General features: G+C 46.0%; 1 protein-coding gene across 4 annotated transcripts in view; it reads left to right on the top strand.

The window, feature by feature from the left end:
• The first annotated feature begins 7,071 nt into the window (after positions 1–7,071).
• The window catches only part of Yeats2 (YEATS domain containing 2), a 103,975-nt gene continuing 94,750 nt past the window's right edge, over positions 7,072–16,296 (top strand). For 2 of the 4 annotated variants that reach the window (XM_052740193.1, XM_052740190.1), the window contains exon 1: positions 7,072–7,243. Coding sequence is in view for 1 of the 4 variants with exons in the window: in XM_052740195.1 (XP_052596155.1) it covers positions 9,815–9,825 (11 nt within the window). In the remaining 3 variants the exon portion in view is untranslated. Of the gene's footprint in view, positions 7,244–7,407; positions 7,621–9,804; positions 9,826–16,296 lie in introns of those variants that run through there. The other 2 variants (XM_052740191.1, XM_052740195.1) reach the window with 2 other exon arrangements.

Genomic DNA, 16,296 nt, shown 5'->3' with positions numbered 1-16,296 from the left:
GAGCCATGTGGCAAGGTATAGATTAATGGAAATGGATTAATTTAAGCTGAAAGAACAGTTAGCAAGAAGCCTGCCATGGCCATACAGTTTGAAACCAATACAAGGCTCTGTGTTTACTTGGTCGGGTCTGACGGCTGTGGGACTGGCAGGTGAGAGAGATTTGCCCTGACTGTGGGCCAGGCAGGAAAACTCTACCTACAAATGGCGTCCAACGTGGTGGCAAGAGTTTCCACCTAAAAACCTGAGAAAAGATTCTAAAACGGAGCTAAAAACAGTTCCTAATTGTCTCTCTCAAATGAGCGGCAGCTGCTGGTTTGAGCTACTGGCGGGTTCCAAGTGTGCGTGCTCGACCTGCCTATGGCGGGAATGAGGCCTTTGCAAGTGGCACTTTGAGCTGCATAGTGGATTTAGCCTTTGCTGGTGCAGAGCAAAAGGGGAGGTTTCTGGGCTACACGCTGCTTGGCTAAAAGCATAGACCCCCGATAGCTCCCAGAGCTGGCGGTAAACCATGGCCATGTTGGGAAGCTGAGGTGGGTGGATCCAGCAGCCACAGCTGCTGCAGTTTAAGGCAATAGATTCACAATAAGACAGATTCAGATGTAATAGTTTACAATGTGTGTAAAAGATACGTAGGCTTGAAAGAGACAAAAAAGATGATATATAGAGTTATAGAAATAAATACATAGTTTTAAAAAATAAAGTCTTTAAAGAGACAGTAAAGGTAGTATAAAAAATAAGCCACGTAAAAATGGATATTACACAGAGAATCTGCATTGTGTTGTCTTTGGGACTTTTAACTGCAGAAAAACATTTGATTGTAAAAGCTGTTGAGTTATGCCAATATGTATATTTTAAAGGTACCTTGACTTCAAAATTTGGATATAAGGATATGTTACTTTGGAAAGGAGACTCTGCTTTTGTTCCCACAGAAAGCCAGAGGCTATGGATTTGTTCCAGATTAAGATACATCAGGTTTGACCAGCCAAGACCCCCTGAAAAGTCTCCGATGACACCATGGCCCAGATGATCCAACATCCAGAATGGTTTGAAGGCAACTGGCTCAGACGATACACCCTCATGGACTTTTCCATGATCCTAAAATTTTCTTTGTATCCCCATAAGATACAGCGCCCCCCTCCAGCAGGAAGTAGTAAGAGAAGCTACGCCCAAATTCCCAAATTATATGTAATTTTACTTTGTTAAGGTTAAAACCTTCCTTTTTTTTTTTAAAAAAAAAGGGGGGAAGTGCTGTGGGATGTTCTGTATGTCAAATGTGTTGCTGATTAGTCAATAATTAAAACACTGATTGGCCATTGGCTAGGCAGGAAGTGTAGGCGGGACAAGGAGGAGAATAAAGCTGGGAAGTGGAAGGCTGAGTCAGAGAGACACTGCCAGCCGCCACGATGAGAAACAGCATGTGAAGATGCCGGTAAGCCACGAGCCATGTGGCAAGGTATAGATTAATGGAAATGGATTAATTTAAGCTGAAAGAACAGTTAGCAAGAAGCCTGCCATGGCCATACAGTTTGAAACCAATACAAGGCTCTGTGTTTACTTGGTCGGGTCTGACGGCTGTGGGACTGGCAGGTGAGAGAGATTTGCCCTGACTGTGGGCCAGGCAGGAAAACTCTACCTACAACAATTAAAAAAAAAAACTAACCAAGAACTGTGCTTTGGGAATGAATAGAGGGCTCTCAAAACAAGAAATACTAACAGCTAATAAACACTTTAGAAGGTGTTTCACATCATTAGCTAACAGGGAAATGCAATTAAAACAACTTTGAGGACCTATGAGATGGCCTGGTGGTAAAAGGTGCTTGCTGCAAAACCTGAAGAACCAAGTTCAAGCCCCGGGACCACAAATCATACAAGGAGAGAACTGACTCTGGCAAGTTATTCTCTGACCTCCACGCATGTGCAATGGTATGCATACACCTAGAATAAACACATAAATAGAACCACTTTGAGTCTCTCAACCCAGTCAGAATGGATAATATGAAAATGTCAGATTACAACAGATGTTGGTGAGGTTGTGGGGGAAGGGAAACACGTCTTCACTGTCAGTGGGAATGCAAACTGGCACAACCACTACAGAAATCAGTGTTGGGATTTCTCAAAATGTTAGAACTAGGACTAGAACTACCATATGGTCCAGCTGCACCACTCCTGGGCATACCCAAAGGACTCTAGATCCTACCACAGAGAGAGTTGTACATCCATCTTTATTGCTGCACTGTTCCCAATAACAAGGAAATGGCATCAGCCCAGATGTCCATCAACAGAAGAATAATGAAAATGTGGTTGATATACACAGTGGAATTTCATCCAGCTGTCAAGAAAAATAAAACTATAAAGTCTGAAGATAACTGGCTAGAACTAGAAAAAAATTATGCTAAGTGAGTGAGGTAACTCAGATCCCAAAAGACAGATACTGTGTGTTCTCTCTTACATGTGAATTTGGGAGCCGGGCGGTGGTGGCGCACGCCTTTAATCCCAGCACTCGGGAGGCAGAGCCAGGCGGATCTCTGTGAGTTCGAGGCCAGCCTGGTCTCCAAAGCGAGTTCCAGGAAAGGCGCAAAGCTACACAGAGAAACCCTGTCTCGAAAAACCAAAAAAAAAAAAAAAAAAAAAACATGTGAATTTGGCTTTGATCTTTAGATTTGTATGTTTAACTTGGGGTACATGTAGAGGCCAGAACACTGAAATGGGCTCATTCCAGGGGAGTTAGAGAGCTAGTAGAGCATAAGTGATATGTAAGCAGAGATGGGGTAAATTCTTGGAGTGAAAGGGTTTTTTGTTTTGTTTTGTTTTGTTTCAAGACAGGGTTTCTCTATGTAGTTCTGGCTGTCCTGGAACTCACTCTGTAGACCAGGCTGGCCTCGAACTCGTAGAGATCTGCCTGCCTCTGCCTCCCAAGAGCTGGGATTAAAGGTGTGCACCACTACCACTCAGATCCTATTGCTGAATATACTACACACTTTGGATACTAGATATAGAGAAATCAAGGTTTTTAACTGAGCTGAAAGTTTCCTCCCTGCTGGCCAATTTTCATAGTGCTGGAATGTGCTATGCAGGACACTGGGAGAAAAAGGTACTGATGACCTTACATGTCTATGAACCTTAGGACTCATACTACCAACCTGCCAGGAAAGATGTGCCTACTGGAGCAAGAGTGGCATGATTGTCACAGGAGTATATTAGCCAGGGTTTGATAAAGGAACAGAACTGAGGGGTGTGTGTGTGTGTGTGTGTGTAAGAGATTCAATAGAGTGGCTTATAAGCTGTGGTCTGGGTATCTCCACAATGGCTGTCTCCCAGCACAAAGGCCAAGAATCTGGTGGTTATTCAGTCCCCAGGAATGGATATTTCAGCAGTCCCAATCTGGTGCTGAAGTACCAAAGAATTCTTAAAGAGCTGAGGGCCTTTAGACTACGTTAGAATCTCAAAGAAGTAGGTTCGAATACCAGTGAAGGAATGCCTCAGTAACAGGACAGGTAAACTTGTCAGTGAAAGTAAGGGCAAGCAGCAAAAGACAAAAGCTTCCTTCTTCCGTGTCCTTTTATATGGTCTGCCACCGGGTGCAGCCCAGATTTAGGGTGGGTCTTCCCACCTCAAATAATCCAACTAAGAAAATCCTTCATCTGGGTGGCCAGCTGCTTGGGTTTCAGTTGATTCCAGATATGGTCAAGTTGACAATCAAGGTTTGCCATTACAGGGGGTAGCCAAATGTTTTTGGATTGGCAGAAGGAAACGTACCTGGTACTGTAAAGCCAGTCAAAAAACCATGGCTGGAGAAGATGTGAGCCCTAGGGGGACTTCCTGTTGTGCAGCTGAACTGACACGGCACCAAACGGCCTTCAAACATCCGTGTTTGAACTCACAGACAAATGACACAGGCTTAATCAGAGAGACTTGTCTTGCAGTGAACAGTGAGGAACACAGAATCATGGCTGTCCCAGGTGCTGAGAGGGAAGTGGGGACCGAGCACTCAGTCCAAAGAGGACATTCAGACCACTCCCTCTACAGCTCAGGTAGCATCACAGAAGAATGTAAGAGCCAGAAGGCAGGGAGAAGGGCCACACAATGCTCTTTTCAGAAAAAATATGGATGCCTCTTGTTGTTTGAGTCCTCAGACCACCATGTATCTGAGGATTATCTTGAATCCTGATCCTACTGCCTCTGCCTTCCAAGTGCTGGGCTTACAGGCGTGCACTACCACATTCTCTCCAAAATCTGGGTTTCTGACGTGCCATCTGCAAGCAATCAAGAGCAGCAGCTCCATCACAGACTCCCTGCTCTCCCAATCACTGCTGGGACTTCTGTACTAGGCAGCTTTCCAACTAGACCAATGGAGGTGGGCTTTTAGCTTCCCAGGCACTTAGAGATTTCTATGTGCTTGCCTTGGAGTTTGACCAAAGTGTGATTAACTCCAACATACTCATCTTGGCCTTACCTTAACCTTTTTCTCCATGTCTCAGTCACTGTTCTATTGCTGTGAAGAGACACCATGACCAAGGCAACTTATAGAAGAAAGCATTTAATTATGGGCTTGCAGGGTTGGGGATTTAGCTCAGTGGCAGAGTGCTTGCCTAGCAAGCACAAGGTCCTGGGTTCAGTCCTCAGCTAAAAACAGAAAACAAAACAAAACAAAAAAATTATGTACTTGCTTATAGTTTCAGAGGGTAAGTCCATGACCATCACGTCGAGAAGCAAAGCAAAAAGCAGGGCAGACTGGCACTGCAGCAGTAGCTGAGAGCTTACATCTTATTCAAAAGTTGGAGGCAGAGAGAAAGGGACTTCTGGCCTGGGCTTTTTGAAACCTCAAAGCCCACACTCAGTGACACACCTCCTTCAAACAAGGCCACACCTCCTAGTCCTTTCCAGAACAGTTCCACCAAGTAGTGACCAAGCATTCCAATATGAGCCAATGGGAGCCATTCTCATTCAAATTTCATGAAATTAATTGATGTCATGGTGCTGAGGATTAAACCTAGGACCTCACACATGCATTCAGTTGCATACACCTACTCCATGAACTTAATTTTTAATCTTCCAAATGCCTGTTCATTTCACGCTCAAGGAAGCATTTCTTGGTCTAAATTTAGATTAGATCCAGTTTCCCTGTCAAATGATAATTCTGCTGAGGCTGCTGCATGTGCTTATAACCCTAGCATTTGGGGGGCTAGACAGCATGAGTGTGAGCTGAGTGTGAGCTCAAGGCCAACCTGGCTACAAATCAAGATCCTGTCTCAAAGAATAAAATAATACTTATTAGGGTGTAAATTTTATCAGGGCTAATGTGTATGTCTGTATCCTCAGTGCACAATTCACATGCCTGGAACAGAGTTTCAGAACAGTAGAAAAGCAATAAACATTCTTGAGAAAACAGTTAATCTAATTTCACTCTTGATAAATTTTAAAATCAGGAGGTCAGAGGCCGGGCGGTGGTGGCGCACGCCTTTAATCCCAGCACTCGGGAGGCAGAGCCAGGCGGATCTCTGTGAGTTCCAGGCCAGCCTGGGCTACCAAGTGAGTTCCAGGAGAGGAGCAAAGCTACACAGAGAAACCCTGTGGAGGTCAGGGTAAGATAAAATGTCTCTAATTTTTTTGTCACTGTTCACAGTTTGTTTGTGTTTTGTTTGTTTTTTCAAGCCAGGGTTTCAGTATGTAACAGTCCTGGCTGTCCTGGAACCAGGCTGGCTTCGAACTCACAGATCCACCTGCCTCTGCCTCCCAAGTGCTGGGGTTAAAGTTAAGTGCCACAACTGCCACGCATTCACAGTTTTTGAGTTTATACTATGTGTCATGAGTGGACTTCTTTTAAGACAGGTGTCATTATTTAGCTCTGGCTATCCTGGAACTCATTATGTAGACCAGGCTGGCCTTGAACTCAAGAGATCCACCTGCCTCTGCCTCCCAAATGCTGGGATCAAAGGTGTAGGTCTGGACCCTGGCCCATGACTAGGCTTGTTACTAGGGATATAGGAATAATTCTTAAAATATTTCATATTAAACATAAAATGAATAAAAAGATTGACAACATATACGTAAAATATAATACAACTCAGTACCCAGCTCATGTGGCAAATATGTACATATCAGTGAGGAAGAAGTAACAGGAAGGTTTGGGTGGGTGGCTCAGGAGAAGATGGCCACTCCCAAGCGGCTTTACAGGGAAAGCCCAGGCCGATGGCTTTCACTCATTCGCTGCGGTCCACATTAAGTTTTCAACATTTACAAACCTTCCCTCCTCATTGGTTTCCTTTCCTTGTGGATTTCAGCCTACCCAGTATCTGGAGAGGCACCACACCCCCAGTTTTTGCCATCTAGTAAAATGGGTTCCTAATGATTAATTCCTTCCTCCTGTCTCTGCTTCTCTCTCTCAAACTCTCCGCTCTCTCTCTCCTCAATCTCTCCCTCCTCGCTCTCCCTCTCTCTCTCTCTCCTCACTGTCTCTCTCCTCACTTTCTCTCCTCCCTCTCTCTCCTCTCCTCTGTCTCCCTGTCTCTCTCCTCGCTCTCTTTCTCCTCTCTCTCTCCTCGCTCGCTCTCTCTCCTTCCTCTCTGTCTCTGTCTCTCTGTTTTATGGTGCTGGACCCACGGCATTTCCCTGAGCAATTTTCACTTGGAGACCGGGCCTTGCATTCACCGTGTCGCTAGGCCGGCTTTGCAGTTGCGATGCTCCTGCCGCAGCCCCCAGACTCCACGCACCCCCCACCATCCAGGCTCCTGCTGCTACGCACACCCTTGTCCCTTAGCCCAGCGGAGGCAAGATGGTACCACGCGGGGGGCCTTACGGTCACCATAGTTACTATTGCCATGACTACGAGAGAACCCGTCGTCTCCCAAACTTTCAGCGTGGAGACCGCGGAGGACGAGCTCACGACCAGGGATGGGGTGAGGGGTGGGGGGTGGGGTGTCGATCCCCTCGGGGTGCGACGTAGCCCGGGGTCAGAGTTCAGGGGCAGCTCCTGCCGCCCGCCGGGGCCGCGCCGGCCCGGGCCCCGCCCCCCGCCGCGCGCGCCCGCGCCGTGCCGCGCCGCCCCCCGAGCTGACGTGCGGGGCGGAGCCGCGCGGCCGGCGGGCGGGCGGGCGGACGGGCTGCAGTGTCGTGAGCTTCCGCGCGGGCGGCTCCTGGGCCTCGCGCGGCGGCTCCACGAGCTCAGACCCTTCGCGCCTTCCCCCCGCGTGGGGGTTCCGGGTTCCCCCGCGGGGTCGCGCTGCAGCCGGACGCACCAGGAAGGGTGAGTGTCGGCGCGGGCGCGCGTCCCGCCGCGTGCGGGGCATTGTCTGGCGCGGGCACGTGCGCCCCTCCCCCCCACCGCGGGAGCGCGGACGACCCCGCTTCGGCGCGCGCGGGCGGCTGGGCGCCCCCGGGGTCCGCGGGGGTGCGAGGTCCGGCGTGGGGAGGGTCCTTCCCGCCGCGCAGCCTCAGAACGGGGCTCCCGTGCAGCCGCGGCGGCTGAGCCTGCGCGGTGACCTGCGGGTGGTCCTGAGACGAGGTCGCCTCGGCAAGTTTGGATTTGCCCGAAGAAATCCGCCGTGCGTGGCTGCGGGAGGTCTGAGAGGCGTCTGCCCGAGGGCGTGCGACGGGGCTGGGTCGCGGTGGAAGCTTCGGAAAGTGAGGACTCGACGGGGACGGCTCGGTGGGCTGTAGCCAGATTGCAGAAGACAATAAGGCTTGGAGCTCATCTCCATTATGCATGTATTTATGTTAAACAGAAAAATGCTATGTCCTGTCTGCAGCTCGCTCACATCTTAACTGGTTTTGATCTTGTTAGTATTTTCATCTAGGCACACTTCTTAATTACTGAAGTAACCCACTTTTAAAGTTCCATTTTCTCATTAACGTAAAATATAACGTAATTCTACATATATTCAGCAGTATCGTTGCCCTTAAAACGTAGCAAGTATTCATCCTAGAAAAAATTTAAAAATGAAGACAGGGGAAAAAGAAGAAAGTTTCAATGTCCAGAAATAATTACTATGGGTGTATATATTTGTTTGTGTAGGCTTAAAGGTAGGACCAAAACAGAACAGGTGAGGGCGTGGGTGCCTTAACTGTTGTACTTTTTGTTGTTGGTTTGAGACAGGGTTTTCTCTGTGTAGTCCTGGCTGTCCCGGAACTCGCTCTGTAGACCAGGCTGTCTTTGAACTCAGAGAGTCACTTGCCTCTGCCTCCTTAGTACTGGGACTAAAGGCTTGCACCACCACACCCCGCTGATTTTTACTTTTTATGGGAAGCTTGTGTAAAGGTTTTGGAAGATAGTAACGTAATCCAGCTAGCGGGGAGTCAAGGATGCAGCTGCCCGTGGTAGCCTGGACTGGGTCCTTGGCAGTGGAAGTGGACAGTGTGAAAAGATAAGAAGGTATTTTGGAGAGAGAGTTAGCAAGACTTGGAAATGGATTGGTAAGGGGAAGGGGGAGGTCCCATGTGCCCCAGGTTGGCCTTGAACTCTTTTCTTTAGCCTTCTCAACTGCTAAGAGCCTGGTCTTGCAGGCACCACATGCTGAGGGCTGCATTTTGATTTGTCTTTTCTTTTTAGGGTGTGTGCGTGTGCGTGTGTGCGTGTGTGCGTGTGTGTGTGTGTGTGTGTGTGTGTGTGTGTGTGTGTGTGTGTGTGTGTGTTTGGTATTTTGCTTTTGTTTTGAAATAGGGTCTTCTGTAGCTCAGGCAGACTTCAAACTCAATATGTAGCCCAGGTTGGCCTTGAACTCTGGATCGTTCTGCCCCAGCTCTGGAGTGCTAGGATTATAGACTTTTGCCAACGTGCCCTGCATTGCTTTTTTTAATTGCTGTTTTGAGCAACGGAAGAGATAGATAACTATACCTTTTATTGAGATAATAAGGTAATCATACCATTTATTGAGATGGGGGATCTTGAGTTCTATTTTGAAAGAAATAAATTTGAGGTACTTATTTGTTGCACAGTCAGTATGCTGAGAAAACAGTTTACATGTGACAGCATAAAACTCAGAGTTAAAAGATTAATCAAAGGACAGAGAAGAAACAAAATTGTATTTCCTCTCTGGAAACCAAGAGGGCTTTTCAGTTCCTAGAGTAGGAATTGATGGAATTTTGGACTGGTCAGATGGTCTTAGTTCCATGGCCAGGACCCACATGGTAGAAAGAAAGAACGGATTCCCCTAAGTTGTCCTCAGACGTCCGCCTGATGCTGCGGACCCAGACATGCCTGCACATACACTTTCCCCTGAGGTTTATCCCCAGCCCTTTTTGGTTACTGGTGTATTTTCACATTTTTGGAACAATTTAAAATCATTTAATTTTAAGTGTCCGCGTGTTTTTGCCTTCATGTGTGCCTGCACCACAATCACGATGCATGCACAGAGGCTAGAAGAGCATGTCAGAGCCTCTGGAACTGGAGGTACAGACTGTTATGAGCCACTGGGAATCGGACCTGGATGGGGTCTGTGAAAGAGCAGCCAATGCTCTTAGCCACCAAGCTCCATCATCCTGTTCTGTCAGGAGGACATTGTCTTCATGCTTGGAGATGAAACCCAGGGCTTTTTGTGTGCTAGGCAGTCACAAGGCTGAAGTACGCCTCTGGCCTTTTTGTTTTTTGTTTTCTGATTCATTGTTAAATGTTCTTTAGCGATTATACATGGCTTGGGAATAGCAGGTGAAACTTTCTCTGTACAGCTTCCTACAGTTTCAAGTGCTGTCTGCTGTGTATCATTTGGCATGCTCTAGTTTGCTGTACTGTTTTGAGTTGGTACGTTAGTTATTTGGAACAGGAGCCTTGAGTTCACATAGCCAACGGTAGCCGTCAACGCCTGGCGCTTCTGCATACGGGATGGGATACAGGTATGTCCCTATGCCCAGCTATAATGGTTTTTCACTATAGACTATAAGAAGAGCCAGACTTGGTGGTGCAGGTCTGTAACCCCAGCCACTTGCAGGCTTAAAGCAGAGGGATCACGGAGCTGGAGAGTTAGCTCAGCAATTTGAGAGCACTTGCTGCTCTTGAAGAAGTCCCAAGGTAGTTCCCAGCACCATGTCAGGCTGCTCACAACTGTCTGTAACTCCAGCTCCGAGAGATCCTATATTTTTTCTGACTTCCAAGGGCACCCGTATGCATATGTACATACACACAGCTTACATGTGTACACATAAATAAAAATAAATCTTTTTAAGTCTGGAGAAATGGCTCAGTGGTTAAGAACACTTGCTGCTCTTGCAGGGGATCTGGGTTTTCTTCCCAGCACCCACATGGTTCCTTACAACCAACCCTTAACTCCAAGTTCAGGGGACCCAGTGCCCTCTTTGGGCCTCTGTGGGTATGAGGCACACATGCATTACACTTACCTACATGCATACACATTTTAAAAAAACAAAACAACAACAACAAAACTTAAAAGAATCCCCATGTAGTTTTTTTGTTTTTGTTTTTTTGTTTTTTGTTTTTTGTTTTTTTTTTTAAGCAGAAGATCACTAGCTCAAAGAAAGCTACAGTAAGTTCATGGTCAGCCTGAGCAACTTAGCAAAACCATGTCTCAGAGTAAAGTACTAAGTCCAGGGTGGTGCGGGGATGGGTGGGGGATGTAGAGCTCTGTAGTACAGCGGTTGCATAGCATATGTGAAGCTCTAGGTCGTTAACGTGCCTAATTGTGTGTGCACGTGTAGAGAATTAAGACTTACATCATAACTCTGTGAGTACAACCCACCTAGGATATATCTTACCCTCATTTGGGAAAATTTCATTTCCTCTCTGGGATATTCTCAGAAATACTTGGACTGACTATTCTCATTCAACCATGCATTTAAAAAGTATTTATTTTACTTATTGTGTGTGTGAATGTATGCATGTGGGTGCACACCTGTGTACACCTGTAGACCAGAAGAGTACATCAGATCCCTCAGAGCTAGAGTTACAGGCATTTGTGGGACACCTAGGTTATGTATGTGCTGGGGTCCAAATATGACTCCGGTCCTAATGGTTATGCAGGAAATGATCCACATCTCCCCAGCCTGTCATTATGGAGTTTTCTTTTCTGGATTCCTTTTTTTTTTTTTTTTTTTTGAGATTTATTTTTTATGTGTAGGAGCATTTGTTTCTCTGTGTGTACCACGTGAGTTCCTGGTGCCCATGGAGGTCAGAAGAGGACATTTGGATTCCTCTGGAATTAATTAGGGATGGTGTGAGCCATCATGTGGGTTCTGGGACTCGATCCTGGGACTTCTGAAAGAACAAGTGCTCTTAACTGCTAAGCCAGCTCTCCCGCCCTCCACTGTGGACTTTGGGTTTTCTTAGCTGTTGGTTGCCTCTTCTTTAAATTGGCCACTGTGTCTTTAATGCACTCCTCTTGTCGGTCTGCATACTACTGCCGGTCTGCATACTACTGCCGGTTGGAGGATGGGGTGAGCGGACTTTTCCCTCGCAGACAAACAAGAATGTAATGGGTTGCTTTCACACCCTCCGGTCTGTGTGGTAAGGGAAACAGCAGGAGGTGGAGCTTGGTTGGGGACAGTGCTGTATAAGGTCCTGGGTTCCGTTTGCAGCATACAAGAGAAAAAAGTTGGCTTTTGTTGTTAGTGGTGGTGGTGGTGAGTTTGTGTGGACTTACAAATTGTATTCATGTGTTTTGAGGGGTTGGGGGTGTGGCAGGTTTATATGCTGTAGCCTGGCCGGCCTAGAGTTCCCTGAGTATGACAGGCACTCCTTTCTCTCTCCCCGCCTTCCCAGTGCTGAGGTTCAGTTGTGAGTCACGACCGCCCGGCTCTAGGGGAGACAGGGTGTTGGAGGCAGGGTCTGGCTATGCAGCTCAGCCTGGCTTTGAACTCAGGATCCTCACAATCAGCCTGTCTATCCCTCTCAGTGCTAGGCTTAGAATCATAAGCCACTGGAGTCAACACAGGACCTTGAACCCTTGCTTCGCTTGTCTTGGCATTACATAAATATTCACCCAGGTTTTGGCTAGGCATTGCACACCTGTAACTGTTTAGGTTAAAACAGGAGGATTGTAAGTTCAAGGTCTGCCTGACTTACAGGGGAGTTTATAAGGCTGGGGTTTACAACATGGGTGAGTTGGACTTTTCTTTGATTCTTGAAGGATGAAGAGTGTTGGAGTAAAATATAAAGGTCAAGGTAAAATCTGAGTCCATTGGAAGGTGGATTGTGTGTTTAGGCATGGGAACTTCAATCCTGCAGCCCTAGAATTAGTTTCACTAGGTAAGGCCTGTGCGTAAGAAGTGTGGATAAGAGGGAACTGCTAGTTACATGGTGGTAAAAGCACGCCTGTGCCGAGGGTAGTTGGGTGTGGTTGGTTACACTTGTAACCTCAGCACTTGGAAGGCTGGGACGGGCTTCTCACTGCAGGGGTTGGGGGTGGGTCTCTCAATTTTATTGTTGTTTTTGATTTTGTTTTGTTTTGTGTTTTTTAAAGACACGGCCCCACGATATATCCCTTGCTATCCTGACTCTAGACCAGGTTAGCTTGAACTCAGAGCCTCTGCCTCAGAAGATTAAAGGCTTGTACCTCCAGGCTCTCTAGTTGTGTTTTTAGGATGGAACACGATATGGATTTGCAAATGTTATAAAGGAACTATGAATGTTACTATGTTTGCTGGGCGAGTTTCTACCTTGGCTGGTAGTTTAGTTAGCCCTTTTTTTTTTTTTTGGTTTTTCGAGACAGGGTTTCTCTGTGTAGTTTTGGTGCCTGTCCTGGATCTCGCTCTGTAGACCAGGCTGGCCTCGAACTCACAGAGATCCACCTGGCTCTGCCTCCTGAGTGCTGGGATTAAAGGCATGTGCCACCACTGCCCAGCTTAGTTAGCTGTTTTTTTTTTTTTTTTTTTTTTTTGGTTTTTCGAGACAGGGTTTCTCTGTGTAGCTTTGCGCCTTTCCTGGAACTCACTTGGTAGTCCAGGCTGGCCTTGAACTCAGAGATCGCCTGGCTCTGCCTCCCGAGTGCTGGGATTAAAGGCGTGCGCCACCACCGCCCGGCCTAGTTAGCTGTTTTTGAGCAGTTTGTTGAATATTTTCATACATTTTGGAGAACGAGTGTGGGGGAAGATATATTGGATGAGGTGCTCAGGGAAGACCTTCTCAGATGAGGTGGGTGTTTGAGCTTGGATCTGATAAACGCTAACCCAGAAGATGAACTTCTCAGGCAGAAGGAACCAGAAATACTGAAGTCCAGAACATGTGAGAATATTTGAGGGACAGAGAAGGGCAGCATGCCTGGATCTGAGATCAAGGATAGAAAGGGGCCAAGGCATGGAAGTTTGCAGATGATGTCACAGCATGTGACTTGACCCTCAAGTGTTGTAGGAAGCCATTAGCGTGAGGCAGACAGGTAGTGACGTGTTAAGAAAAGTCTTTTATAATGCTTCTCTTAACAGGTTACAGTGAAACACAGATGTGTAAGTGTACAGTTGGCTGACTTTTCATGTAACTTACACTCTTACTAATATGTAAGACATGGTCACCTGAAAGAGCCCTTATTCTCTCCCAAGTCAGTCACCACCAGCTGCACCAACCTGTGAGTTCTAGGACAGCCATGGCTACACAGAGAAACCCTGTCTTGAAAAAGAAAAACAGAAGTTGTTTCTTCTCTGACCGTGCATGTATTTGTCCGTTGAGGGATTTAAGAAAGAGAATCCTTCAGTGTGTACCCCTGTTCCGTTCCTTTCTCTTGCCGTAAAGACTGAGGGTCATCTTTGTTGCTTGGGTCAGTATTGATTAGGCACCCCAGTTTTCCATTCTGTGTGGATTCCTGGAGTGGGTCGTAGATTTCTTGTTGCGATACTTTCTTAATAGGAGTGTCAGTTGTCTTGTTCACACGGCCTGAAGAGTGTGGAAGGGAGGACGAAGGAGCGTTGAATCACTGTCTGGGTCTTAGGAAAGTCCTGCTTTGGGGGGTGGGGATATTGTGCTGTGTCCCATCCCATCCCCACATCACATTAGTTCCAAGATTCACATGCCCTCATGAATATAAAATTACTGACAAGATACTTGGTGTCGTCTATGGCAGATCTTTCCAGGAGCCTTAATGTATCAGGTTTTATTCACTCCTTGCCCTCAAAATTGGCTGCGTTTTATGTGAGATGGCAGGATTCTGTATGGGTTTTAGGGTTCTAGGTGTTCCCTGAAATGAGAGTTTCCGGTAATGGGCTTGGTGTGGTAGGATACACCTTTAATCTCATCACTTGGGAGGCAGGCAGGTCTCTGAGAATCGAGGCTGGCCTGGTCTACTTAAAGAGTTCCTGTCTCAACAAATAAATAAATGACCCCTGTGGCAGTATTATGTAATTAATATATTTTCATTTTTGTTTGTTTAGCTTTGGGTTTCGACACAGGGTCTTGCTGTGTGTCTCTTCATGGCCTAGAGCTCACACTATAGATAAAGCTGTTCATGAACTTTCAGCAGTCCTCTGCCTCCTACATCTAGGATTACAGATATGCACCGTTCTGCCCTGCATTTTTTATATTTTAAAAGTGTAGACCACTAAATGAATGTTACCATTGTCAGAACTCACTTGTTCGTGATATTTAAATGAACAGGATTGGTTTAAGTGGTAACGTTTGTTTCATGGTATTGTTTATGAAAATAATTATTTTTATATTTATTTTTTAAGTTTAAATTGGCAACATTTGCTTTCTATGGTGATGTTGTTTTGGTGAGATTAAAAACTAAGTTGGAGGCCAGAGATGTGTGATAACACACTTAGTCTGCCATGTGAGGCCCTGGGCTTGATTCTTTGGAGTTATGGTGGGAAGAAATTAAGTTGGAGGTATAGATGACAGAAATGGTTTTTTTTTAGTCCCAGCATTTCATTTATTTGTGTATTTGATTTTGGTTCAGTAAATCCACTTCCACAGACAAACCAGGAGAATGAAAGATTTACATCCCCATCTTAGTATTCCTTCCAGTTTCAACTGATTGAAAGTTTAGGATTAGTAAACACTTTGTTTCTGAGTTGAACTGACTCGTATCTAAGAACTGTGGGTCTTATGCCTTTAATCCCAGAACTCAGGACGCCAAGGCAGGCAGATTTCAGAGTCCCAGGCCAGCTAGGGCTACATAGTGAGACCTTGCTCAAAAACAAGACAAAGCAAAAACCTGCTTGAATGTCCTTTCCATAAATCCAAAATGTAAAAGAAGAACAATACTTAATTACACAGTTATACTCCCATGTAAGGGAATATGCCTCCGCAAATGTGCCTAACCTTGGCTGTAATTTACTACAGTATTTATGGTTTTTGCTAGACAGAAACAGACCTGAATTATTCTAAAAACTGCAGGATAATTGCTAACTCTTAATGTTTAGCTGAAATTTAAATATACTTTAAAATGAATGTGGGAAGCTTCATTCCAAGGTTTTTGGGATTTTGTTTGTTGTTGTTTTATTTTTTGAGACAGGGTTTCTCTGTGAAGCTCTGGCTGTTCTGGAACTTGCTTTGTAGACCAGGCTGGCCTCAAACTCACAGAGATCCACCTGGCTCTGCCTCCCGAATGCTGGCATTAAAGGTGTGCTCCACCACTGCCCGGCTCATTCTGAGTTCTCAATTTAGCAAATTACCTGGGTATAAATGAACTCAATGGTGGGTTCTTCCTTACCAGTCCTCTCTTAGATTGTTCACGTCTCCCTTCTCACCTCAGTTTGTACAGCAAAGGCATGGTTTTACTTTATCCTTGGAGAGAGAATAAAACAACAGTGGTCTGTTTTTAGTGAACTTCCCTGTCCTCTTCACACGTCTTTCTAGGGAGGATTATTTTTGTGATCATTTGGGAAGTGGGAGGACACTACACATTATGAACAGGTGAAGATGATACTCCGCCTGGCTTGTCTTGACAGAGAATGCCATGGGCTTTTGGCACACTTCCAGAAGTTAGGTGACCATTGAGGAAATGGTATGGTTCAGGAACAGGTTTGAAGGTCTGCTGGGATTTATTGACCTCTGCGAGTAGATTTTTGGGTCTTGTTGTTTGGTCTTATTTGTAGGAAATTAGTGACTGGAGAGACTGTTGAACAGTTAGAGTACTGGCTGTTTTTCTAGGGGACCTTGGTTCAGTTTCCAGCACCCACATGGCAGCCTGTTAACCAGCTCTGGAGGATCCAGAGCCTCTGGCCTCTTAGGCACCTGCACTCATGTGGTTATGCTCCTCCCCACCACGTTTATACGTAATAAAAATAAATTGGGCATCTTGATTTTTTTTTTTTTTAGGTTTGTTTTTTTTCTTTATATCACCAAGGATACTCTCAGATTGACTAATCACAAACCAAAGACTTTCTGACTATATGTCCGTCTTTTGAGGCAGGTTCTCAGGGAGT

Source organism: Peromyscus californicus, unplaced genomic scaffold (assembly GCF_007827085.1).
Source record: "Peromyscus californicus insignis strain IS unplaced genomic scaffold, ASM782708v3 Scaffold_16__1_contigs__length_79575227, whole genome shotgun sequence".
Taxonomy (NCBI): Eukaryota; Metazoa; Chordata; class Mammalia; order Rodentia; family Cricetidae; genus Peromyscus; species Peromyscus californicus.
The sequence above is the reverse complement of the archived record's forward strand: the minus strand, read 5'-3'. Positions and strand labels throughout refer to the sequence as shown.